This window comes from Ornithorhynchus anatinus, chromosome 18 (assembly GCF_004115215.2).
Source record: "Ornithorhynchus anatinus isolate Pmale09 chromosome 18, mOrnAna1.pri.v4, whole genome shotgun sequence".
Taxonomy (NCBI): domain Eukaryota; kingdom Metazoa; phylum Chordata; class Mammalia; order Monotremata; family Ornithorhynchidae; genus Ornithorhynchus; species Ornithorhynchus anatinus.
Window position 1 is genome coordinate 39,328,590 of NC_041745.1, and position 25,774 is coordinate 39,354,363.

At 47.1% G+C, this 25,774-nt stretch overlaps 1 protein-coding gene across 4 annotated transcripts in view; it reads left to right on the forward strand.

The window, feature by feature from the left end:
* The first annotated feature begins 327 nt into the window (after window positions 1-327).
* The window catches only part of FAM184B (family with sequence similarity 184 member B), a 68,924-nt gene continuing 43,477 nt past the window's right edge, over window positions 328-25,774 (forward strand). For all 4 annotated transcript variants that reach the window (XM_029083265.2, XM_029083269.2, XM_029083268.2 and 1 more), the window contains exon 1: window positions 328-396. In XM_029083265.2, the coding sequence (XP_028939098.1) occupies window positions 367-396 (30 nt within the window). In that variant the 5' untranslated portion in view covers window positions 328-366. The remainder of the gene's footprint in view (window positions 397-25,774) is intronic.

Consider the following 25,774-nt stretch of genomic DNA (forward strand, 5'->3'; position numbering starts at 1 on the left):
GTGCATCATCACCCCGTGCATCATCCCCCCCCGTGCATCATCCCCCCCCCGTGCATCATCCCCCCCCCCGTGCATCATCACCCCGTGCATCATCCCCCCCCGTGCATCATCCCCCCCCGGGCATCATCCCCCCCAGGGCATCATCCCCCCCCGTGCATCATCCCCCCCCCGGGCATCATCCCCCCCAGGGCATCATCCCCCCCCCCCCGGGCATCATCCCCCCCGGGTACCATCCCCCCGGGCAACCGCAAGATGCAGCCGGCGGGCAGTGCCAACGGGCCGGGCAGCGAGGAGGCCGGGGGCTGCGGGGGCTGCGGGGGCTGCGGGGGCTGCGGGGAGAGCTCCGCCCACCGCCTCCACGGAAAAATGTGCAAGAAGATCGCGCAGCTCACCAAGGTAAGCCCACCCAAGGGGAAGGGCATCGGGGCCCCGCCGCCGGCCCTCCTCCTCCTCCTCCTCCTCCGGGAAGCCCACCGCTCCTCCGCCGGGCACCAACTTTCCTCGACGCCCTCCCTGCATTCCTTCCATCCTATTTAGCGAGCCCCTGCTAGGTGCAGAGCGCTGGACTGAGCGCTGGGAACGGACGATCCGGCCACGGAGAGAGACCATCCCTGTCCCCCAACTGGCCCGCCGTCTAAACGATCCTCCCCGCGTCCCCCCACGTTCCCCCCCAACACTGGCTTTTCCCGCGTGTCCTTGAAACCCACATCCCTAAGCCCGGAGCCCATTGCTTCGTGGCCCAGCTGAGGCATCTCACGGTGGCGACCGGTTATCTCTCACCTCGCTCCGCCGATGAGGTCGTTACGGTGGCCATCGTCGTATCCGTTAAGCGCCTACTAGGCGCCGAGCACCGGGCCGAGCTCTCGGTTAGACAGAAGGTGATCGGGTGGTCCCCCTTGGGGCTCGCGGTCCCCATCCCCGTTCGCCGGGCCGGGGAACTGGGGCGAAGCCAAGTGGCGGGCCCGAGGTCCCGCAGCGGACGAGCCGTCGGACGGGGGTTAGAACCCACGTCCTCCGACTCCCGAGCCCGTGCTCTTTCCACTAAGTCCTGCTAATGGAGTGATAGTAATTACGGTATCTGTTAAGCGCTTGCTATGTGCAGAGCACTATTCTAAGCGCTGGGGTAGATACGGGGTCATCAGATTGTCCATGTGGGGCTCACGTTTTTTAATCCCCATTTTTACAGATGAGGTAACTGAGGCACAGAGAAGTGAAGTGACTTGCCCAAGGTCACGCAGCAGACGAGCGGCGGAGCCGGGATCAGAACCCACGACCTCTGACTCCCAAGCCCGGGCTCTTTCCGCTAAGCCACGCTGTTTCTCTACGCCCTGAGTGGCGGCTTGAATATCGTGACTTGGCCCAGTTGCAGTATGTTACAGCTCAGATAATAATAATAATAATCATCATAGCGATGATTTCTGTTCAGAAACGGGGGAGATACAAGATGATCGGGTTGGACACGGTCCCCGTCCCAGTTGGGGCTCACCGTCTCAATCCCCGTTTTACGGAGGAGGGAACCGTGTGACTTGCCCAAGGTCACGCAGACAAGTGTCAGAGCTGGGATTAAAACCCCGGCCCGTGCTCCAGCCGCCTCCTCCGACGAGTCGTCCCGGATTTATCCCCAGCTCCCAAATCGTATAGATCCATCCGCCATCTCTAGCATTTGGGTACTGAATTATGCTGTACTGGTAAATGTTGAAATGATAGTCTCCGTTTGAGGGTGAGTTCTTTATGGGCAGGGAATATGTCACCTCTTTCTTGTATATTTCCCAAGTTCTCAGTGCACTGCACCCAGTCGGTGCTCAGTAAGTACCTGGTATTTCCTTAACCAATTCCAAACTTAAAAGCCAGGACATTCTTCCTCCCTCTAAACTAAATCCCTCCTGCTTCGCTTTAGAGAGCAGTCGGTCACTTGCCATTTTCCGTTTAACGTTTCCTCCCCGGTATTTGAAACCACAGAGCGGTGTAGTTTAGCTGCGAGGCCAAAAGAATCCCTTCTTAGAATATCCACAGACACACCAAGGCCCCTGGGTTTTAGTTCTGGGAATGCTACGGAGGAAAGGAAGTGCGGGTCGGGGAGAGAGGCTCGAAGGGGACAACCGTCCCCCCTTCGCTCCAACCACAGCTTCCCTGCCGATTCACGGTCGATTCCATTTTGCTAATTGTTTTCTTGGGGAAGGGAGACACAGAAGGGACGTGAGAATTGGGACGATTCCAAAGGAACCCCCTCCGTGCCCTTGGGCACCCTCAAATCTCTCCTCAGACCTCTTCTCTATTTTCTTCTTGGACTCCTGAACCCCTAGTCCGTTCCCGAGCCCTCACCCCTCCCACGGTTGGTCGTCTCCTAGACTCCGATGGCCCTAGGTTTATTTATTAATAATGACGACAGTCATAATGGTAAGTGCTTACTGTGCGTCAGAGACTGTTCGAAGCGCTGGCGTAGATGCAGGCTGATCAGGTTCCTGCCCCGCGTGGGAATCACCGCCTTAATACTCATTTTGCAAATGAGGTCATTGAGGCTCAGAGATGTGCAGTGATGTGCCCAAGGGCAAGCAGCAGGTGAGTGGCCGAGCCAGGACGAGAACCCAGGTCCTTCCGATTCCCAGGCTCTATCCACCAGGCCGTGCTGCTCCCAAATCACCTGCCCTCTCTTCCTCGGGTTGGGCCTTCCGGGAAACGTAGTAATCGGTTCGTCGTGTTACTGTTTTGGCGCTTCTGGGGGGAACTGCTCCGATCCAGTTCACTACACTGGGGGCCGGTTAGCTCTGGTAGATGGGCTGGTAAAAGTCAGTGGAGGAATATTAAAATGCCGGTGAAGAAAGAGAAGAAATTAAAGTTGAGGAGCAGTGTGCTTAGTGGAAAGAACACGGATCCGGAGGACACAGAATCTGGGTTCCAATCCCGGGTCAGCCACTTACCTGCTGCGTGACCTTGGGTAAGCCGTGCAACTCTTCTGGGCCTTGGTTTCCTCATCCGTAAAATAGGGGTGAAATACCTATTCTACCTTCTGCTTAGCCCGTGAGTCCCAGCTGGAACAGGGACGGTGTCTGACACGATTATGGGGTACCTCCCCCAGTGTTTAGGTCTTGGCACGTAGTACGTGCGTAAACGTGGCATTTTTATTATCATTATTGAAATCCGCTAGGCTATGTCAGGAGTGAGACACGATGAGAGGTAAAATGGTAGCGGATAAGGCTGGCGAGGAACAAGAGCGCAGTTTAATTTCTCCTTCTTACCCAGGCACAGCTGAATTATACATTCCTCCCTCAAAAGTGTCAGCCCACACGCTCTCAACCGATGACCTGAGCTTAACCAGGACAGTACGTATCCATCAGAGCCATGAAGTTTGCAGTGGTGGATTCAGAGGGCGGGGGAGGCGGGAATGTTCACGCAGTGTGGTCTAGTGGAGGAGCGTAGGTCTGGAGGTCAAGAAATCTGGGTTCTCATTCTGAGAGGCAGGGTGAGGAGGCGTATACCACTCGTAAACCCACCTCGGACGAGTCACTTAACTTCTCTGTGCTGCATCAGTTCCCTCATCTGAAAAATGGGGATTCAGTCGATTGTTTTTATTGAGTACTTACCGTTTGAAAAGCACTACACTAAGCACTTGGGAAAGTACAGTATAACTATACAACAGACTTGGTGGCAGACACATTCCCTGCCCACGGTCAGCTTACAATCTGGGAGGGGCGGGGACAGAAATTAATATAAATAAATAAATTGTGGATTTGTATACAAGTTCCTTAACTTCTCTGTGCCTCAGCTTCCTCATCTGAAAAATGGGGAAAGATACCTTCCCCCTCTTCCCCTCCGCCCCGGCCCCATCGCTTATTTAGATTGTGAGCTCCATGAAAGACAGGGGCTGTTTCCATTCTGATTATCTTTAATAAGCTTCGCTGCTCAGGACAATGCTGCGGCATATAGTAAGTACTTAATTCAGGAATTATTTTTATTATCAGCCAGAGTTTAGGACAAAACCCCAAACTCCCCGACTGGTGTTTTCAGATGAACCGGAAGGGACTGAAAAAGAAAATCAATCAATCAATCAATCAATGGTAAAATATTCCACTTTTGAATAGGAAATCATAAGATTAAAACCTTACAGTAACCACCGACGGACTCTTGTAGACACACTCTTAGAGTTCAGCGGTCAAGGTTTGATCACCACCGGCCAGAGATGACAGGTGAGACACTGCTTTTTCTGGGGCCGAGTTTTTTCACGGAGTAAAGGAGGATACGGTAATTTATTTAGTTATTATTTATTATTATCTGTGGCATTTGTTAAGGATTTACTGTGTGCCGAGCATTATTCTAAGCCTCTGGGTAGATAAAAGACAATCAAGATAGGAGGGAGATCAGACATTGAATCCCCATTTTGCAAAGGAGGGAACTGAGGCACCAGCGAAGTTAAATGGCGAGCCAGGATTAGAACACAGGCCTTTGACTTCCAGGCCTATGGCCTGCCTAGTGGGCCACACTAAAGTGGTTAATTGCAAGATTTATGGTTTTAAAATGTGTGCTAGGTTTCTCTCACACATTAGATGCTGGAACATTTTAGGTGGAACAATAACCATATTTACAGAGACAATGCTGTAATTACCACTAAAATATAACGACATAATGATGGGGAAGGCAGCCTGCTCATGTCCATCCAATTTACCACTGCTTGCGTGAGGTGGGTTGTATACTGTTGTCCCCTGAGGGAAAAGGAAAATACCATATCCTGGAAAGGTTCAGAAGTTGCTCTGCGCCCCACAGGGGAAACAAGACTTTCACAACTCACTAAATCATTAAGCCAATTCCCTGTCCTCGGGCCCCATAAGCAATTTCTTTTGACGTCTGTGAATTCGGTTCCTGTCGCTAAAGCGCCAGGCCGTTCTTTCAAAAAAAAAAAAAGGCAAAACACAATTCCCTCTAACTGGAGAACCAACAGATGGATGCGAATTCATCTTCCCGCCTGGATGCTGAAGGAAGGCAGCCTGGCTTAGTGGAAAGACTGACAGACTCTTAGTGGGAGTGTAACACTACCCTGCAGTGGGACTTAGGGCTAGTCGCTCAACTTCTCTGTGCCTCGGTTTCCTTATCTGTAATATGGCAATAAAATACCACTTTATAGAGTGAGAAACCCGCGAAGGTCCTATCTGATTATCTTGTATCTGTCCCAGCATTTAGCAGAATGCTTTTGCCCGTAGTAAGTGCTTAATAAATACCATAGTTATTATCATCTTGGATATGAGATCTTCAGAGGCAGCTTGGAAAAGCCACTTTCTACCTGTATGGGGGCCTCCTCCAAGAGGCCTTCCCTGATTAACTCATTTCCCCACCCCCTTCTGCCGCTTCAGCACTTCCATGTTATCTACACACTATGGTACTCAACCTTAGAAACTCCCCTAGATCAAATTTATGCACATCATTTTCAATCCCGTTGGATCCTCCTCCCCGTAATTTATTTTTGCGTTTGCCTCCCCCATTAGATAGTAAGTTAATCAATCAGTGGCATTTACTGAGCACTTATTGTGTGCAGAGCACTGTGCTAAGAACTTAGGAGGGCACGCCACAATACAGTTGGTAGACAAGATCTCCGCTCTCTAGGAGATTACCAGCTAGTAAACTCAAGGGCAGGAATCATGTCTGCTAACCTGTTGTACTCTTCCTGGCACTTAAGTAAATGCTTAGCACAGAGTAAGCGCTCAATAAATACTACTGATTGACTGAGTAATAATTTTTCCCCAGACACATAGAACCGAATGAGAGTTCAATGCATTCTATTGCCAGAGTAGCTCACAGGGGGAAAGTAGGGAAGCAGCATGGCCTAGTGGATAGAGCTTGGTCCTGGGAGTCAGAAGGACCTGGGTTCTAATGCCGACCCCGCCACCTGTCTGTTGTGTGACCTTGGGCAAGTCATTTCACCTCTCTGAGTCTCAGTTCCTTCATCTGTAAATTAGGGATTAAGAATGTGAATCCCATGTGGGACAGGGACTGTGTCCAACCTGATTAGTTTTATCTACCCCAGTGTTTAGTACAGTGCCTGGCACATAGTAAGCGCTTAACAAATACCATTTTCTAAATAAAAGGTACCCTGGCCAAGTAAGTGGGAAGATTTGAATGGTTTGTGTATCCATTTCCGAGGCCCTATTTTTTTGGATCACAAATATGAGTGTCAGAAATGTTCTGTGGTAATCATTATATTTGATTATAATTGATTGATTAATTGACAAATGGGTTAGCTTCCTTTTAAGGGGGGGAATCGTGTAGGACTGGCCCGAGCAAGGCATGCCACCGGTGTCCATCGTGCCAGGTTTTTCCTCACTGCTCTGCCCCAGGTCCTCCCTCCAAACTTGCTATGCCAGTCCCAAGGAGGACTGTCTAATTAGCTGGTGAGGTAACAGCAATAAATGTGAGGGAGGAGATTAAGGAAAAAATGAATTTCACCATGTGGTTGGAGCCTAATTGAAACCCAATCCCGAGGAAGGCAAAAGATGACCGTTAACTCGCTGAATTCTCTGTCCTCCTGGATCCAGTGTGTCTCCATGACCCTATGCTACATTCATCCATTTATTCGGTCGTATTTACTACGTGTGCAGAGGACGGTGTTGCTCTACTAACCAGTGAATAGGTCTCCCTCCTACTTAGAGCCCTGTATGGAAAACGGACGGTCTCCAACCTGATTATCTTGTCTCTACCCCCAGTGTTTAGCACAGTGTTTGGCAAATACCAAAGAACAGATACCAAAAAAGGATAAAGAGGTAAACAAGATTCTACCCTAAATATGGTGGGGGGGAATTTGAAAAACTTGGGATGAAGGAGAGGCTGGTGTGTCTACAGCCACTGATCTCCCCACGCAGGAAGTGGTGTCAGTCAGCCCTTTGGAAGAAGGAAGACCTCCCTGAAATTGAACCGCTCAGGACTCTGAATCTTAGCACTCTTGAGGGTTGCCTCAGATGGCTGTGCTACCCCCAGTCCTAGCTGTGAGCGGGAGTAAGTGTCAGCGTGGACACTTCTAAAAGAACTTGTGGTTGCGTGTTTTTCTGGATAATTAAAAGGTGGACGAGGACTGTGTCCAACCAACCAATCCATCCGTTGTATTTATTGAGTGCTTACTGTGTGCAGAGCACTGTACAAAGCGCTTGGGAGAGCATAATATAACAACCTAACAGACATTCCCTGCACACGCTGAGCTCACAGCTAAAGGGGGAGACAGACATTAATATAAATAAATAAATTATGGACATGTACATATAAAGGAGCACCGTGGCTAAGCAGATAGAGCACGGGCCTACAAGTCAGAGAGACTGTGTTCTAGTCCCCGCTCGGCTCCTAGACTGTAAGCTTGTTGTGAGCAGGGAATGTCTCCTTTATGTTGTTACAACACAGTAAATGCTCAATAAATACAATTGACTGACTGACTGACCGACTGACTGACTTTATCTCCACTGGTTATGGGCAGGGAACGAGTCTGCTAATTCTATTGTACTGTACTCTCCCAAGTGCTTAATTCAGTGCTCTCCACATAAGGAGTGATCAATGAATGCCGTTGATTAATCGATCTGTATGAAATGAAAATATTCAAAGCCACCCTTATATTTTGTTTTGAACATTTTGTGTCATTCTCTATGTTTTCCCTGAACCACCCACTCCGTAAGCGCCTTTGCAATTGCTAAAAGTAATCTGCACGATTACAAGATCATTCCCCCATGTTATCAAGACCCGGAGTCTGTCTGAGATCGGGAACTCAGCAGGCAAAGATTGTTTTTATTGACCAATTCTCTGTTTTCCCGGTGGAACACCCAATATAATGAATTCTATGAGGGTTTTTTTTCTTCTAAGACCATTCACATCTATTCAGTTGGAATTTATTTTATTTGTTCCCAAAATGGATGGTAACTTGCATGAGTTTAGTTGAATTTTTTATAAATTAGAAGTATGGCAGGGTGTTGCAGGGGGAGGGGGCGGGAAGGCTGATTTGCAGGCTGCATTTATAGATCGAAGTTAAGAACCTGTAACTGACCATTTTTCTTCATGTGTTTCCACCTGAACTCTCCTGTCACTTGCCCGTAATAAGAGTCCTGATAGAAAGTAGTAAACCTGAAAAGTAGCCACTGCGTCAGCAGGAGATAGAAATGCCAAAGCAATATTTTTAGACTAAGCAAGTCTTTTCCCATCACAGCAGCTTGACTTTCAGACCAAAGGGACCCGATGTGACACTGGAGGTGCTGAACCTTCCAGAAATAGCCACACTGACAAGTTCGAGAGAAAATATCTACAAGAAAAGACAATATGAGTAGCGTCAGTAAGCACTCGATAAATACTGACGATCAGGAAAGCCGCTCCTTTTTCCTCACCAAAACTCCTGCAATTGGAGGAGCAAAACACTTTTTCTTGTTCCTTCTCAGCAGATCGTTAACTCGACCTCTTTGGGATACCTGAAAATGATATTTGGTTTTCCAAGACCCATTCAGCAGTGTCAGCTCCCATCAGGCAGGACCAGGCTGTCAGAAATTTGCAGAGAGGGGGAGAGATAGAGGGAGGGAGACTATTTCACTTGGGTTCTAATCCTAGCTCCGCCACTTGTCTGCTGTGTGACCCTGGGTAAGTCACTTCTCTGTGCCTCAGTTACTTCATCTGTAAAATAGGTACTAAGACTGTGAGCCCCACGTGGGACGTGGACCGCGTCCAACCTGATTAGCTCTGTCCAGGGTTTGTTGAGGGTGAAGCAGCCACAGACAAGCAGTGATTCTGCCATGAGCATATAGCTCAACGGTATTTATCGAGTGCTTACTGTGTGCAGAGCACTTGGGAGAGTATAATGCAGGAGCCGTGTCTAATTCCGACAGGTGTATTCTTTCCCCGCATTTAGTACTTTGACTGTGAACCCCATAGGAGAAGAGAAGCAGCGTGGCTTAGTGGATAGAGCACGCGCCTGGGACTCAGAAGGTTCTGGGTTCTAAACCTGGCTCCGCCACTTGTCTGCTGTGTGACTCTGGGCAAGTCCCTTCTCTTCTCTGGGCCTCAGTTCCTCTGTAAAATAGGGATTAAGACTGTGAGTCCCACGTGGGACTGGGACTGTGTCCAACCCAATTTGCTTGTATCCACCCCAGCGCTTAGTATAGTGCCTGGCACATAGTAAGCACTTAACAAATACCACAGTTATTATTATTATTATTATGTGAGCCAGGGACTGTGTCCGACCTGATTAACTTGTTTCTAACCCGGTGCTTAGAACAGTGCTTGACACATAGTAAGTGCTTAAAAAATTCATTCATTCAATAGTATTTATTGAGCGCTTACTGTGTGCAGAGCACTGTACTAAGCGCTTGGAATGTACAATTCGGCAACAGATAGAGACAATCCCTGCCCACTGACGGGCTTACAGTCTAATCGGGGGAGACGGACAGACAAAGACAGTAGCAATAACAAATGCCATGGTCGGTTGGTTTTTTTGTTAATGGAATTCCTCTGATGATGGTCTCAGAGTTTAAGTCATTAAGAAGGCAGGTAAATTCAGGCTTTGAAAAGCTTTTTAACCCCTTGTCCTAAATCCCTCGGTGAATTTTTTGAGAAATGAATAGGGAGGCAGGCTGGCTAGTGGCCACAGTATGGAATGGTAGGTCAGGAGACCTGGGTTCTAATCCCAGCTCTGCCACCCACCAGTGTGTGACTTGAGTCAGATCCACTAATCTTTCTGTTTCCTCCTCTGTAAAATGGGGGTAAAATGGCTGCTCTCCTTCCCTTTAGATTGTGAACCCTTAGTGTGACAGAGACCCTAGTGTATGACACGTAATAGGAACATAAATGCCATTGGAAAGAATAATTATAATTATGATAACTATAAAGCACTATTATGTGCCAGGCACCGAACTAAGCGCTGGGGTGGATACAAGCAAATCGAGTTGAACACAGTCCCCGTTCCAGACGGGGCTCGAAGTCTTCATCTCCATTTTACCCCATCTCGAGTTAATTGAAGCACAGAAAAGTGAAGTGACTTGCCCAAGGCCACACAGCAGACATGTGGCGGAGCTGGGATTAGAACCCATGACCTTCTGACTCCCAGGCCCATGCTGTATCCATTACGCCATGCTGCTTCCCTAAGTTTCAGTTGTGTTAGTACCTTCAAAACCAGGCAAGTTATGGAAAAAAAACCCCACAAAATCCAGGACAGAAAACAGCTTCTCTTTGAATCCTGTGCCCCTTAAGTGCCATTTAAGACCAGCCTGGAAACTTATTTATCTTTCTATTATCCGGATCTGGGCAGGCATCACCATCTATGAGATTAAAATGTCACTTCACCATCGCCGTATGTTTTAGCATTCTCTGATAGGCCCAAGTTATCTTTTCCTCCTGCCACTTTTCTTAAACGGTTACAAAAGTCTAGTCAAGAAGAAATCCAAAAAGTGTAAAAGATCTTCACCAAAGTAGACAGTTTCTTGGCCAAATGGGAAGCCAGTTAATGCGTTGGCTGGATTGGCGTAGGTCTGCATGGAGATATATTTTTTCTGCACACCAAATATATCGCTAATATTTATGTTCATTAAAGTAAGTTCTGATGGTTGGATTGATAAAAGGACTCATGAGATTATGGCTGTTTCTTGTAAGACTTTCAAAGGTACTTGGGTCAAAAATCTGCAATAATAATGTTGGTATTTGTTAAGCGCTTACTATGTGCAGAGCACTGTTCTAAGCTCTGGGATAGCTACAGGGTAATCAGGTTGCGCCACGTGAGGCTCACAGTCTTAATCCCCATTTTACAGATGAGGTAACTGAGGCACAGAGAAGTAATGAAGCTTACATTTCTAAGCTTCTCTAATGGCTTGGCGTTCAGGAGAAATGACCATCGAGCATGCAGAGTACGCTCTTATCTCCGACAACGCAGGGGTCACTTTGTTGATGAATCCTGCATTAAGGAGAACTCGAGTTGTAGAGCACGTGCCTCGATTGGCGCCGCATTTCTTCCACCCGGTCAGATGCCCACTGTCGGAAGAACGTTCAAGTAATTCCCTAACCGTGTCCTGGCTCACACGCCAAGGGAAAAGATGGGTTTTGGCAGAACCGACGGTATCGGAGTACACCGCCCGAATCCTGCTTAAAAGGAGCGGCAGGAGAATCTAGTACAAAAGGTCTAAAAGCTTCTTCTTTGACGGCCACCTTCTGCCCCTCAGCCATTACGTACATGTCCATAATTGATTTTAATGTCTTTTTCCCCATCTCGACTGTGAGCTCCTGTGGGCGGGGGACGTGCTGACGAACTCTGTTGTAGTATACTCTCCCAAGCGCTTAGTACCATGTTCTGTACACATTAAGCACTCAATAAATACCATTGATTGATTAAGTGAGGTACACTTCTTTCTACCTCCGGGCCATCTGGGCTCTGCCTACCCCATCTGAGCTATCCATGTAGCTTCTCGTCTGTGCTCCACAGGGGTAGGGAAAGGAAATGGGGAGGGAGAGAGAAACAAAGGAAGAAGGGAAAGAAGGGGTGGTGGAAGGGAGAGGGAGGAGGAAGAGAGAGGAGCTGGAAAGACATCTACAGAGAAAACAAAAGAAAGAAAGTGGAATGAGATACACACGGAGAGACCCCCTCTCTCCTTTGTTCCCAACCTTCCCTCCTCCCATTAGCCTCAGTTCTCTCGGACTCGAGGCGCTCACTAATGTAAAGAAGCAGCGTGGCTTAGTGGATAGAGCCCTGGCCTGGGAGAAGGATCTGGGTTCTAATCCTGGCTCCGCCACTTGTCTGCTGGGTGACCTGGGGCAAATCACTTAATTTCTCTGTGCCTCGGTTACCTCATCTGCAAAATGGAGATTAAGACAGTGAGCCCCACGTGGGACAGGGACTGGGTCTAACCCGATTAGCTTGTTTCTACCCCAGAGCTGAGAACAGTGCTTAACACAGAGTAAGCACTCAATAAGTACCATCGTCATCATCATCATGAAGGGTCCTGAGAGAAAAGGCTGGCAGGGGTGCCACGTAAGGTGGAAGTCCACACAGAGGTTTGGGGGTGGGGTTTTTCTTTTTTCCTGTTTTTTCAATCTCACTAACACAATCTCCACCTCACTTTTTAACCTCTGTTAGCTCCATGTCACTCCCTTCCCTCCTGTGTTTGGTGGGGTTTTTTTGGTATTTGTTAAGTTGTGTGCCAACCACTGTACTGCGCGCTGGGGTAGATACAATCTAATCAGGTTGGACACAGTCCCTGACCCACCTGGGGCTCACAGTCTTAATCCCCATTTTACAGACGAGGGAACTGAGGCCCCGAGGAATGAAGTGACTTGCCTAAAGTCACACAACAGGCAAGTGGCAGAGCTGAGATTAGAACCCAGGGACTCTGACTCCCAGGCACGGGCTCTTTTCACTAGGTCACGCTGCTTCTCGAGCCTGTCCTACCATTTTTCTTTCAGGCAACTTCACCTGTTCCCCTTTAATAATCATAATAATGATAATAATCATATCCCTCTGCCACCCTCCTCCGTGGCAGCATGTCTGACTAATGCCTGCTGATCTTGCAGTATCCTCATCAGTCCCTCAAACCGGGCTTTATATGGATGGTTGCATTTTAAGTAGCTCGGGGAGCGTATCCATGGCCCGTAAGTAAAAGAGGGAAAAAAAATGCACCTGATTTCATTAGTAGCCGGGATTTATAGCGCAATCTCAGGGTTGGAAAAGTGAGAAAGAGAAATCTTATTGAAGCAGAGGACTTGCTTTAGTGAGACAGAGTTCCTAAGCGTCAGCTTTAGGAGAGGCAGATAAAGGGGCGGGGAAGGTAACGGCAGAGCCTGGCTACGATAAGATTAGACGAGGAGACGTAGAGGTTCCAGGAACCTACTGAAGTATCGCCCCTTCTTACAAAGCCCGTGTCCACCTGTACTTAAAAGTCCATTAGTTAGCACTCGATCTATTCTTTCCTAGAAACCCTTCCAAGAATGTCCCGTAAGTCGAAAATTGTCTTTGAAAAGACATCTCATTTTCTTCGAGTCTCTGATTGCTCATCAGGCGTGAAATAATTTATAGATCTATTAGGAAAGCATAAATCTGGGGCTTAGTAATGGAAAATAAGGACAAGGCCAGTGAGCAAGTTTAGTATTCCGGGGGAGACCTGCAGCTCATCAGCAGACTTGTGGTGCAGCCAAATGTCTTAGGAAGCAGCGTGGCTTAGTGGAAAGACCCCTGGCCTGGGAGGCAGAGGACTGGGGTCCTAATCCCGGCTCTGCCACTTGCCTCCTCTGTGACCCTGGGCAGGTCACTTAACCTCCCTGTGCCTCATTTTCCTCATCTGTAAATCGGGGACCTAAATACCTTTTCTCCCCTCCTCCCGTGGGTCCCTCGTTGACAGGGACTGTGTCTGATCTGATTGTACTGTATTTGCCCCAGGGTTTAACACAGCGCTTGCCCAAACATCACCTTGGGCAAGTCGCTTCATTTTTCCACGCTTCTGTTTCCTCATCTGTAAAATGGAGGTTAAATCCTACTCCCTCCTACTTAGACTAGGAACCCTATGTGGGACAGAGACTATGTCCGACCTGATTATTTTGTATCTACCCTAGCGCTTAGTATAGTGCTTGGCATATAGTAAGTAACCATATAGTACAGTGCTCTGCACACAGTAAGTGCTCAATAAAAGCAGTTAAATGAATGAATAATACTCAATTATTCAGAGATCAACTCTCCAGAGTGAGGATTATCCAGGGCTTTGGCTTCTCTATCCCCTCTTCTTTTGCTTGCTGGTTAGTCATGTTGCTGCTCACGTTATTTCCCAGCAGGAGTCAGGGCAAAGAGATAAACACCAGGTTGGTCAATCCATTTTGCTCCTCGTTACAACTTTGGTGGGAGGCTTGGTGGGGAAAGAGTTTGGAAGTATTGTTTCAGCTCAGGTTTTGGGTTTGCTGTGGATTTCAATGATGTGGATTCCCCTGCTCCCATGCTTACTATGTGCCAAGCACTGCTCTCAGCACTGGGGTAGATACAAGGTAATCAGGTTGTCCCACGTGGGGCTCACGGTCTTAATCCCCATTTTATAGATGAGGGAACTGAGGCACAGAGAAGTTAAGTGACTCGCCCAAGGTCAGATAGCAGTCAAGTGACGGAGCCAAGACCTCTGACTCCCAGGCCCGGGCTCTTTCCACTAAAGTCTGCTATGCCATACCGCTTTCGCAAGGGTGAGAAAGTACATTTAGACTTAGATTTCCAGGGACTGTAAAAACGGTGACCGACCTGGCTCCGATCTGGTGCCATTACATTTTAAGCGATCTATTTTTCCAGAATATGTTCCCCAATACTTCCAATTCATTCCCCTCTAGACTGCAGACTCGCTGTGGGTGTAACTCTGCTACTCTCCCAAGCACTTAGTAGCAGCGCCGGGTGGAAAGAGTACCGACTTGGGAATCAGTGGATTTGGGTTCTGATCCCGACTCCACCGTGTGTCTACTGTGTGACCTTGGGCAAATCACTTTACTTCTCTGTGCCTCATTTCCCTCATCTGTAAAATGGGGATTAAAGACTGTGAGTCTCATGGGGGACAGGGACTGTGTCCAACCTGATTACCTTGGATCTACCCTTGCGCTTAGAACAGTGCTTGGCCCAAAGTAAGTGCTTAAGAAATACCACAGTTATTATTGCGATGCTCTGCGATGCTCTGCACACAGTAAGCACTCAATAAATACCACTGATTGATTGATTGGTTCCTCATCTTTATTTGTAATCGTGCTGGCACCCGAGGAGTAATCTTGAATGAACTTTTTCATCCTCTCCCCATTTATCCTGTCGTTGCGTAGATGAGACGGAGTAAATATTACAGAGGCAGGACCCCAGGATGTGCGGTTTCCTTTTCAGGGTTGAGCAGAGCAAGGGGACTCTGCCATAGGGTCCCCCAGCTTCATTTAGTCCCATTTGGTCCGGGGGAGAGAGCAAGAGGAAGGGAACCACTCTGTTGAATTCGAGTCTCGGAAACTGGTTGCATCTCCGTCCGGCAGGCGGGAGGTAGTGTGGCTACAAGCATTCAGGTCTCGGTAAAGTGCTCTGCACAGTGTGAGTGCTCAAAACGTACTATTGATTGACTGATTGCAAATGACAAGAACAGCCAGAAAGAGTCTTCTCTCTCCTAGACTCAGGGAGAAACACTAGTAATAATAATAATAATGGTATTTGTTAAGCAGTTACTATAAGCCAAGCACTGTTCTAAGCACTGGGGTAAGATACAGGGTAATCAGGTTGTCCCACATGGGGCTCACACTTTAAATTACAGAGGAGGTAACTGAGGCACAGAAAAGCTAAGTGACTTGCTCAAGGCCACACAGCAGACAAGTGGCGGAGGTGGGATGAGAACTCACATCCTCTGACTCCCAAGACTCCGCTCTTTCCACGGAGCCACGCTGCTTCTCTAGAAGGTGGGGATCAGTCAGGACTATTCAATATTTCAAAGAGTGACAGAGGGCATTTCTTTCGCTTTGGAAACAGAAGCAAATCCATCTTTGTTTCCCCACGGGAGACATTTCTATAATTGGATAGCTAGGATTCTTCTATCACATTCCCAGGCACCGGTTGAGGAATTTTTCTCCCTTTCTTGATTAACTATCCCTCACCACATCCCCAGTAAGGAAGAGATCTTATTATTATTAATATCGTTATTATTAACAATGTCACTTTTATCATTCTTATATTTGTCCATTCATTCATTATATCATATTTATTGAGCGCTTACTGTGTGCAAAGCACGATATTAAGCATTTGGGAGACTACAATACAATACAATTTGTTAAGTGCATACTATGTGTCAAGCACTCTTCTCAGCTCTGGAGAAGATACAAGTTAAACAGGCGGGACCCTGTCCTTGTCCCACTTGGGCCTCACGGTCTAAATAGGAGAGAGAGCCGGTATATATTCACCATGAGAAGCGGCGTGGCTTAGTGGAAAGAGCCTGGTCTTGGGAGTCAGAGGTCATGGGTTCTAATCCCAGCTCTGCCGGTTGTCTGCTGTGTCACCTTGGGCAAGCCACTTAACTTCTCTGGGTCTCAGTTACCTCATCTGTAAAAGGGGAATTAAGACTGTGAGGCCCCATATGGGACAACCTGATTACGTTGCATCTACCCCAGCACATAGAACAGTGGTCGGCACTTAGTAAGCGCTTAGCAAATACCATTATTATTATTATTATTATTTGACCATTAAAGAAACTGAAGCAGAGAGAAACCCAAGTGACTTGCTGAATATTTGTCCGGGTTCCATTTTCTACACCCTCCATCTTGCATATGGAACTGACCGAGTCCGGTAAGACTCGAACCTTTATCTTCCTGTCACCCTCGACAGGCCTTCGGGGAGTGGATGACTCAGGTGTACTTCTAGAATACAAACCACAGGCTGGCTGACTGGTTTGGGCATTTGGAATGGAAATGAAAATATAACCATAAAAGGAAGGAGCAAGTTCTGATTCTCATTCCCTTTTCCTTTCTTTTGTTGCCCCCAAATTCATGATAATAATCATGGTACTTGTTAAGTGCTTACTACATGCCGAGCACTTTTCTAAGAGCTGGGGTAGGTACAAGTTAATCAGTTTGGATCCGGTCCCTGTCCCATATGGGGCTTACAATCTTAAACCCCGTTTTACAGATGAGGCAACTGAGGCACAGAGAAGTGAAGTAACTTGCCCAAGGTCACCCGGCAACCATTTGGCAGAGCCGGAATTAGAACCCAGGTCCTTCCGACTCCTAGGACCGTACTCTGTCCACTAGCCACGCTGCTTCTCTCTACTAAGACCTAGGGTAGATACAAAATAATCAATTTGGAGGCCATCCCTGTCCCACATGGGGATTCACCATCTTAGATGAGGGGAGAACAGGTCAAGAACTGAAAGGAAGCCAAAAGCCACCAAGAAGATGAAGAGAGTCTTGCAGTCAATCAATCACTGAGTGCACAGCACTGTACTAAGCGCTTGGGAGAGTACAATATGATAGATTTTGGGTAGGGATTGTCTTTATCCATTGCCGAAATGTGCTCCGCACACAGTAAGCGCTCAATAAATACGATTGAATGAATGAATGGAGTTGGTAGACATGTTCCTTGTCTACAAGGAGCTTGCCGTCTAGAGGGGGAAACACATTAAAATCAATTATGGATATGTACGTAAGTGTTGTGGCGCTGAGGGTGGGGTGACTAAAGAAAGAGTGCAAATCCAAGAGCAAAGACGATGCAGAAGGGAGTGGGACTAGGGAGAAAGAGATATCTGAAAGAGGTTCTCGTTTTAGCCACGTACCTCAGGTTCACAAAAAACCCACGGCACGCGCCATTTACTTTTCTGGATGACAAATTGCTCGAGAGCCACCATTTAGTACTCAGATTTCTAAGGTGTTCCTTGTCTGACCTTCTTCCCATTCTTAGTATTTTCGAATGATCTTATTTGGAAGTAAACCTGCTCTGAGCAGCGGGAGGTCCAGTTCTCTGGGCAGGTAGCGCTCTCCCGAGTGCTTGGTACAGTCCTCGGCACACAGTAAGCGCTCAATAAATACAACTGACTGAGTCGCTGTGCTTGACTAGGTGGTTCTGAAATGGGTTTTGATGATGTAGCGACTGGTGTTGATTATGATAGGGACAACAAGGATGAAACGAAATGACCATAATCACAATCAAGGGTGTTAATAGAGCACTGTACTAAGCACTTGGGAGAGTACAATACCTCAGAGTCGTTTTATAATACTTGTTAAGCACTGAATACGTGCCAGGCACTGAACTAAGCACTGGGGCGGGATGCAAGCTAATCAGGTGGGACACAGTCCATGTCCACATGGGACTCACTGTCTCAATCCCCATTTTACAGAGGAGGTAACTGAGGCACACAGAAGGGGAGTGATTTGACCAAGATCACACAGCAGACGAGTGGTGGAGCTAGGATTAGAATCCAGGTCCTTCTGACTCCTAGGTCTGTGCTCTATCCTCTAGAACTATGCTGCTTTTCTTGGTAGATAGGATCCCCTCCCACAAGGAGCTTACAATTTACAGGGGGAGGCAGACAATAAAATAGATTAGGGAGAGGGGAAAGTCACACACACGCACACGTACCCACCCCCACCCCCACCATAACGGGCTTGCTTGCGTCTTCATTTATTCTGTGCCGTCTCTCTCATCCAGAAGACCGTTCTACTGCTGTGAGGTGCAGCCGAACAAAATCCCTTAGCAGATCTCTCTTATCCTGTTGTTTCGCTGCATTCTTCTCTGGTGCCAAGGATTTCTGTTTGGTGATTTTTTGATCTTAGTGGACTGGAAATCCAGACCCCGATTCAATTTCTAGCTCCACCTCTTGCAGGCGGTGACCTTGCGCAAGTCACTTAACCGCTCTGAGCCTCAATTTCCTCCTGTGAAATGGAAATAAAATCCCTGGTCGCTTTCCCTCTGGAATGTGAGTCCCTTGTAGGACAGAGACGGTCCGATCTGATTTTCTTGGGTCTACTCCAGTGTTTCACTCAGTCCTTGACACCTAGTAAGCAGATAATAAGCACCATCATCAGTGTTCTTATTATTTGTTTGAGCTAATAAGCTGGATATTTGTTCCCACTGATTCCCAAAATGCCGGGCACAGTAAGGATTTTTAGAGTCTGCTTTACATGCGACTCAGGCCGTGGAGTGAGGCTGAAAGCGGCCAGCTCAGAAGGAATGTAACATTACCCACCATAAATCACCTGCAGCCTCCAGATAATAAGAAAGCTGCCCTGATTTAAGCTGTGGGGTCTAATGGAGATATCTTGTATAAATTTTCATTAAATAGAGCTAAGAAATCCTTCATTCACTCTCTCAGCCAGCTGCCTCTCCATTAATGTCTGAGGCGATCTGAACGAATATGTCCGCGACTGGCTGACCTGTAATGAAATCATGCTAATGAAGGTGGTTTTGAGAGGTGAAGTCAGCCAGCAGGCTGGAAGGCAATAAGCCCAAAGTTTTCTAGCAGCCCCAGGATACACGCACTGTAAAATAAATGCCAGTCCATTACAGGAATAGGGGTGATCGTTTTCCCTCTTTCACCCACAGCACTGCTATGTCCATAATTTATTTTTATCCATGTCTATCTCCCCGTCTAGGCTGTAAGCTCACTGCGGGCTGGGACCTCTAGACTGTAAGCTCGTTGTGGGCAGGGAATTCATTCATTCAATAGTATTTATTGAGCGCTTACTATGTGCAGAGCACTGTACTAAGCGCTTGGGATGAACAAGTCGGCAACAGATAGAGACAGTCCCTGCCGTTTGACGGGCTTACGGTCTAATCGGGGGAGACGGACAGACAAGAACAATGGCACTAAACAGCGTCAAGGGCAGGGAATGTGTTTTTTATTGTTATATTGTACTCTCCCAAGGACTTAGTACAGTGCTCTGCACACAGTAAGTGCTCAGTGAGTACGATTGAATGAATGCGCCTACCAGATCTGTTATAGTGGACTCTCCCAAGTGCTTAGTACAATGCTGTGCACACAGGAAGCGCTCAGTAAATACGATTGATTGAAATACAAGTGACTGATTTCACCCGGGCTTGATTTTATTTGTTTGAATGATGATGATGTTATTTGTTAAGCACTTTTTATGTATTGAGCACTGTTCTAAGTGCTGGGGTAGAAACAAGCTAATCAGGTTGGACACAGTCCCGGTCCCACATGGGGCTCACAGTCTCAATTGTCATTCTGCAGATGAGGGAACTGAGACACAGAGAAGTGAAGTTACTTGCCCAGGGCCACATAGGAGCCGGGATTAGAACCCAGGTCCTCTGGACTCCCAGGTCCATGCTCTATCCCTTACGCCTTGCAGTTTCCCCAGTCTGTCGTGCAGATTGGCTTTCACGGATGCCAGAGTCCCGGGTGCATGTGACATCACATGCATTCCTCTGGGCAGGCAGCATAGCATAATAATAATTGATGGCTTTTACTAAGTACTTATTATGAAGTAATAATTAATGATTCTGGTATTAGTTAAGTGCTTACTATGCACCAAGCACTGTACTAAGCACTAGGGTGGATACAAGCAAATTGGGTTGGACACAATCCCTGTCCCACGTGAGGCTCACAGTTTCAATCCCTATTTTACCGACGGGCAACTGACGCACAGAGAAGTCAAATGACTTGCCCAAGGTCACACAGCAGACAAGTGGCAGAGTCGAGATTAGAACCCCTGTTATTCTGACTCCCAGGCCCGTGCTCTATCCACTACGCCATGCTATTACGTGCTAGCGCCGTACTAAGCACCGGGGTAGGTACGATGCAATCCGATCAGACACAATCCCTGCCTCACATGGGACTTGCAGTCTGAGCAGGCGGGAGAACAGGTATTTAGTCCCCATTTTACAGATGAAGAAAATGAGACACAGAGAGGTTAAGTGACTTGCCCTGGATCACACAGCAGGCCAGTGGCAGGGCCGGGCCTAGAATCCATGTCTCTTCACTCCTGGTCCCTCGTTCTTTCCAACAGGTCACGTTGCCTCTCTACAGGAGACTCTGTTATCTCCTGGTATTTTATATTATTTATTCTATTTTATAATATTTATTCTCTATTTTATAGAATAGAAAAATATATTCTATATTTTACAAAGGAGGCATCCTGGTGACTTGGCTCTGCTTCTGTGATGCGATTAGTAGAATATATTTGTGTTCAATTTGCCACAACCTTGATGCTTTCCATGTCCAGTGTTATCTCAAGAATGCAGGAATGCGTAAAACTAGGGAACAAGAAAAAAGGAAATGATAGTGGGCTGGGATTTGGACTCTCTCCTTTAATTTTTCTCTAAGCCAAAAAACCCCCCCAAAAACCAGCCCTTGTGAAAAGCCAAGAGGAGGAGAAGCCTTCTAAAAGTCGATATCAGGTCCAAGACTGAACTTCTTTTGGCTTAAGGACTGCATTAGAAGTAGGGGAGGTGCATGTTGCTTTTTTTCTCAGCGTTTCCTACTGGGAAAACAAGCTTTGATCCCAATAGCATCCCCACAGAAGAAAAGGAATAATGTTCAGTGAACGTGCTCCCGGCTGCACGGTTTCATGTCAGAACTGTAGGGGCTGTTGAAGCTGAGGGGAAATGTTCGGCATCATCCCCCTGACTGACTCCCGGAAGCTTTCCAAAATGGCGTGATGAGCATTCAAGGTGCCCAAAGTCTTCCCACCTGTGCTAGAGCTGGGTAAATCGGCATGTTAGTGTGCTTCCGTTGCCGTGTGTCCAATTCGATTTGCTCGTATCCACCCCAGCGCTTAGTACAATGCCGGGCACCTAGTAACCACTTAGCAAATACCATCATCATTATTATTATCTTTGAAAGTTGCAGGGAGCTGGACAGGAAGATGATTAGGCTCTCCAACTGGGTAAAGCCAGTCCAGTTTTCAGGATGGTCGGGGGAGGTTGGAGGAGGAGTGTAGGGGTGTTCCGTTGGCACACAGGACTCTCCCACCAATTTTGGGGCACCTGGGTACCGAACATTTGAGGGTCTGTCGGTGGAGATTTGGAAATTTCCTCTTTCTGGAGCCTCGACGCACTTGCTATTCACCCCACCCACAATCCCATAGCTCTAAGGTATATAATCCCCTTCCCCTCCAAACTGTAAGCTCACTGTGGGCAGGGAATGTGCCTGCTTATTGCTGTATGCTCCCAAGCGCTTAGTACAGTCCCCTGCACATAGTAAGCACTCGATAAAATACCAATGAATGAATTGAATGAACGATTGAATGAGTAGTTGCCTCTAATATTTCAGAGAGTGACGTCCAAAATGATCTCAAGTGGGAGCTTTCCAGGCAAAGATTAAAGAATTTATTTCCGAGAGTAGCAAGGCTAGCAACACGACCAAGCTATCGTAGGGTGGTTTTTTTTGTCTGTTCGTCAGCGGTCCCTATTTCTCACTCTTTTGGTTTAAAGACCGGTCGTGTGGTGTGTTTTTTTGTTTCTCTAATTAAATGCACACCTGCATATGGTAGACTGTGAGGTCCTTGAGAACAGAAATCATGTTTACTAGCTCAACTGTAGTCTCCCAAATACTCAGTACAGTGCTATGGCTGCAGATGCTCAATCAAAATGATTAATTGATATTTGCTCTTAAACATGCTTTCATATACACGTACAGGCAAAAATACACATTGCCCTCAGATATGATTGATTAATTTCGGTGCACACAGGTGTGCATCTACATCAGGTAAATACAAGCACCTGTATACATGCATGTGTGTGTGTGTGTGTGTGTGCGTGCGCGCGCGCGCACACACAAAAATATTGTCTACAGGTGAGTCTGAGCCCTTCCAAGAATATAGACAATCACCTCTGAGCTTATGGGCGTGCATGTAGGCCTTCATTCACATACATGTTTGCATGACACATGTCCACAGGCACTCATATGGAGTGTCTATTCCATAATTAATTTTAATGTCTTTCTCTCCCTCTAGACCCTAAGCTCCCTGTGGGTAGGAAACATGTCTGCCAACTCTATTGTACTCTCCCAAGCATTTAGGACAGTGCTCAATGCACAATAAGTATTCAATAAATACAACTGATTGATGGAGAATGATAATTGTGGTATTTGTTAAGTGCTTTCTATGTGCCAAACACTGTGTTAAGCACTGGGGTGGATACAAGATAATCAGGCCCCTTGTGGAGCTCACAGTAAGCTCTAAGGAGGCATTCATTCATTCATGCAATCGTATTTATTGGGCGTTTATTAGGCAGGAGAACAGGCATTGAATCCCCATTTTGAAGATGAGGAAACTGAGGCACAGAGAAGTGAAGTGACTTGCCCAAGGTCACCCGGCAGACAAGTGGTGGAGGTGGGATTAGAATCCAGGTCCTCTGACTCTCAGGACCGGGCTCTTTTCACCAGGCCACGCTGCATCTGGATAATGGTGCTGGGAGTCATTTTGAGAGGGAACTGCTTCCTTCCTGGTGAATTTTAATTTGTTTTTTCTTCCCCAAAGCCAATTTCTAAAAAGCAGCAGAAAGCACGTGAATCATCCCCATCAACTACGTGTAGAGAGCTGTGAATGATCCTGCTGCTTGGCAACTGTGCGTCGAGGGCTATTCAGACCCACGTTCATCTTTTCACTAGTAACACGAGAGAAGCAGCAGCTTGGTCTAGTGGATAGAGCACAAGCTGGGAATCAGAAGGACCTGGGTTCTAATCCCGGCTCCGCCTCGTGTCTGCTATGTGACCGTGGGCAAGTCACTTCACTTCTCTGGGTCTCAGTTACCTCATCTATAAAATGGGGATGAAGACGTGGGGCAGAGACTGTGTCTTGTCTAATTAGCTTGTATCTACTCAGTGCTCCTAACAGTGCTTGACACATAAGAAGTGCTTAAGAAATACCGCCATTCTTATTACTATTATTAGAAGAAGAAGGCTGAGAAGGATGGGGTGGGCTCTGGCTACCTGCCAGGATGCCAGAAACATAATAATGATTGCTGGAGAAAAATTAGAATTCCACCCAGTTTTCCTATAGCGCACAGTTGAATTTTTGCAGAATCCTCCAATGAGGAGAACTCAAATAATAATAATAACAATAATAATAATTATTATTGTGGTATTTGTTAAGCACTTACTATGTGCCATGCTACTGTATGAAGCACTAGGGTGGATACAAGCAAAACGGGTTGGACGCATTCCCCGTCCCACATGGGGCTCACACTTAATTCCCATTTTATAGATGAGGTAACCCAAGGCTCACGGTTCTGGCAGAAAGGCAGTGTGTCCTGGAGGAAAAGCACCCAGGACAGGAAGTCAGGGGACCTGGGTTCTTGCCCCTTCTCTGCCACTGGACTGCTGCGTGACCTTGGGCTAATCGCTTCTCCTCTCTGGGTCTCAGTTTCCTCCTCTGATAAATGGGAATAAGACTCCTGATTTTCGCCTCTTAGATTAGTAGTCGATGTCTCGGGGACTGTGACCAACTTGATAATTTTGTATCCACCCCAGTTCTTGGCACAAAATAAGTCCTTAGAATATAACCTTATTTACTAGGAGCTGTTGGTTGACCTTCTCTAATTTCCTAACACCATTCTCTCCAAAATGCACAGTGAAAACATGATTTGTGGCAAAATTCAATCAATCAATGGTATTTACTTTCTGTATGCAGAGCACTGTAATGGTAATGTAATGATGGTATTTGTTAAGTGCTTACTATGTGCCAAGCACTGTTCTAAGTGCCGGGATAGATGCAAGGTTATCAGGCTGTCCCATGTGGGGCTCATAGTCTTAATCCCCATTTTATAGATGAGGTAACTGAGGCATAGAAAAGTTCATTGGTTTGCCTAACATCACACAGCTGACAAGTGGCGGAGCTGGGATTAGAACCCACAACCTCTGACACCTAAGCCCGTGCTCGTTCCATGAAGCTACACTGCCTCTCCAGCGTGTATTAAGCTCTGAAGAGAGTACAATGTAACAGGGGTTTTTTAATGGTATTTGTTAAGCATTTACTATGTATCCCCCCAGCGCTTAGAACAGTGCTTTGCACGTAGTAAACGCTTAACAAATACCATCATTATTATTATTATCAAACCCTGTTATAAACCATGGAATAGTTGTAAGTTAATTAGGTCAAATACAGTCCCTGTCCCACATGGGGCTCATATTCTGAGTAGGAGGGAGAGTAGGTATTCCCATTTTACCGTTGAGGAAACTGAGGCCCAGAGCAGTTAAGTGACTTGCCCAAGGGCACCCAGCAAATAACTGGCAGAGCCGGTATTAGAACCCAGGACCGTCTGACTCCCAAGCCCATGCTGTCTCCGGTAGGCCCTGCTGCTTCTCACATTCCCTGCCCACAACGAACTTACAGTCTAGAGGGGAGACAGACGTTAATACGAATAAATAAATCATGGAAAATTGACTCCAGTAAACTCAATTGACAAGTGAAAGATCTTTACCACCCTCATCCTTTTCTCCATGTCTGTGCCTGGCCAGTGGGGATTTTCTCCAAATCTGACCAAGGCACTCATCGACTCTTTAAAATGACTTCCCCTTCCCTACGAGGGTGGGAATCGGTCTGAATCACCGGATTACGTTCCGAACCTAACACAGCCCCATGTTGAAAAAGGAGTGTTCGTAGTGCAGTTCAAACCCTATATAACAGGGGAAGCAGTATGGCCTAATGGAAAGAGCAAGGGCCAGGGAGTCAGAGGACCTGGTTTCTAATCCTGCCTCTGCCAACCGCTTACTGTGGGACCTCGAGCGCGTCGCTTCACTTCTCTGTGCCTGTTTCCTCAACTGTAGGATTAAATCCAACTCCCTCCTATTTAGTCAGTCAGTCATATTTATTGAGTGCTTACCGTGTGCAGCACGGCGTACTAAGCGCTTGGGAGAGTACGATAAAATGTAACAGACACATTCTCTGCCCTCTGTGAGCCCCATGTGGGGCAGGGACTGTGTCTGACCTGATTAACTTGAATCTACTTCAGCACTTAGAATAGTGCTTGACACATAAAAAGTGCATAACGAGTACCACTAAAAAAAAAACAAACAGTTGGGAGTTTAGCAGATGGGACATCAGTAAATTGCCAAGTACGAAGGGAGAAGGTTCTCGGACTGTTCGGGCGAGGCTAGAAACCCGTTTGTCATTAGCGCCGGCAGCCTCGATCATTTTGAATGGTTCATTAAGGATGAGCCCAGTGCAAAGGCCACTGGGCTCCCCTGCTGAATTTAAATAGAAATCAGAAAACACGCATAACCAAAATGGCTAACCCAAGGAGCTGGAAGAACTGCCGTCTTATCTCCAGATGGCACTCGGGAATCCCTTAGTCAAAACGTCTGTGCCATTCTCTAGAGGAAGAATTAGAATACACAGAACTGGGAGTCAGGAG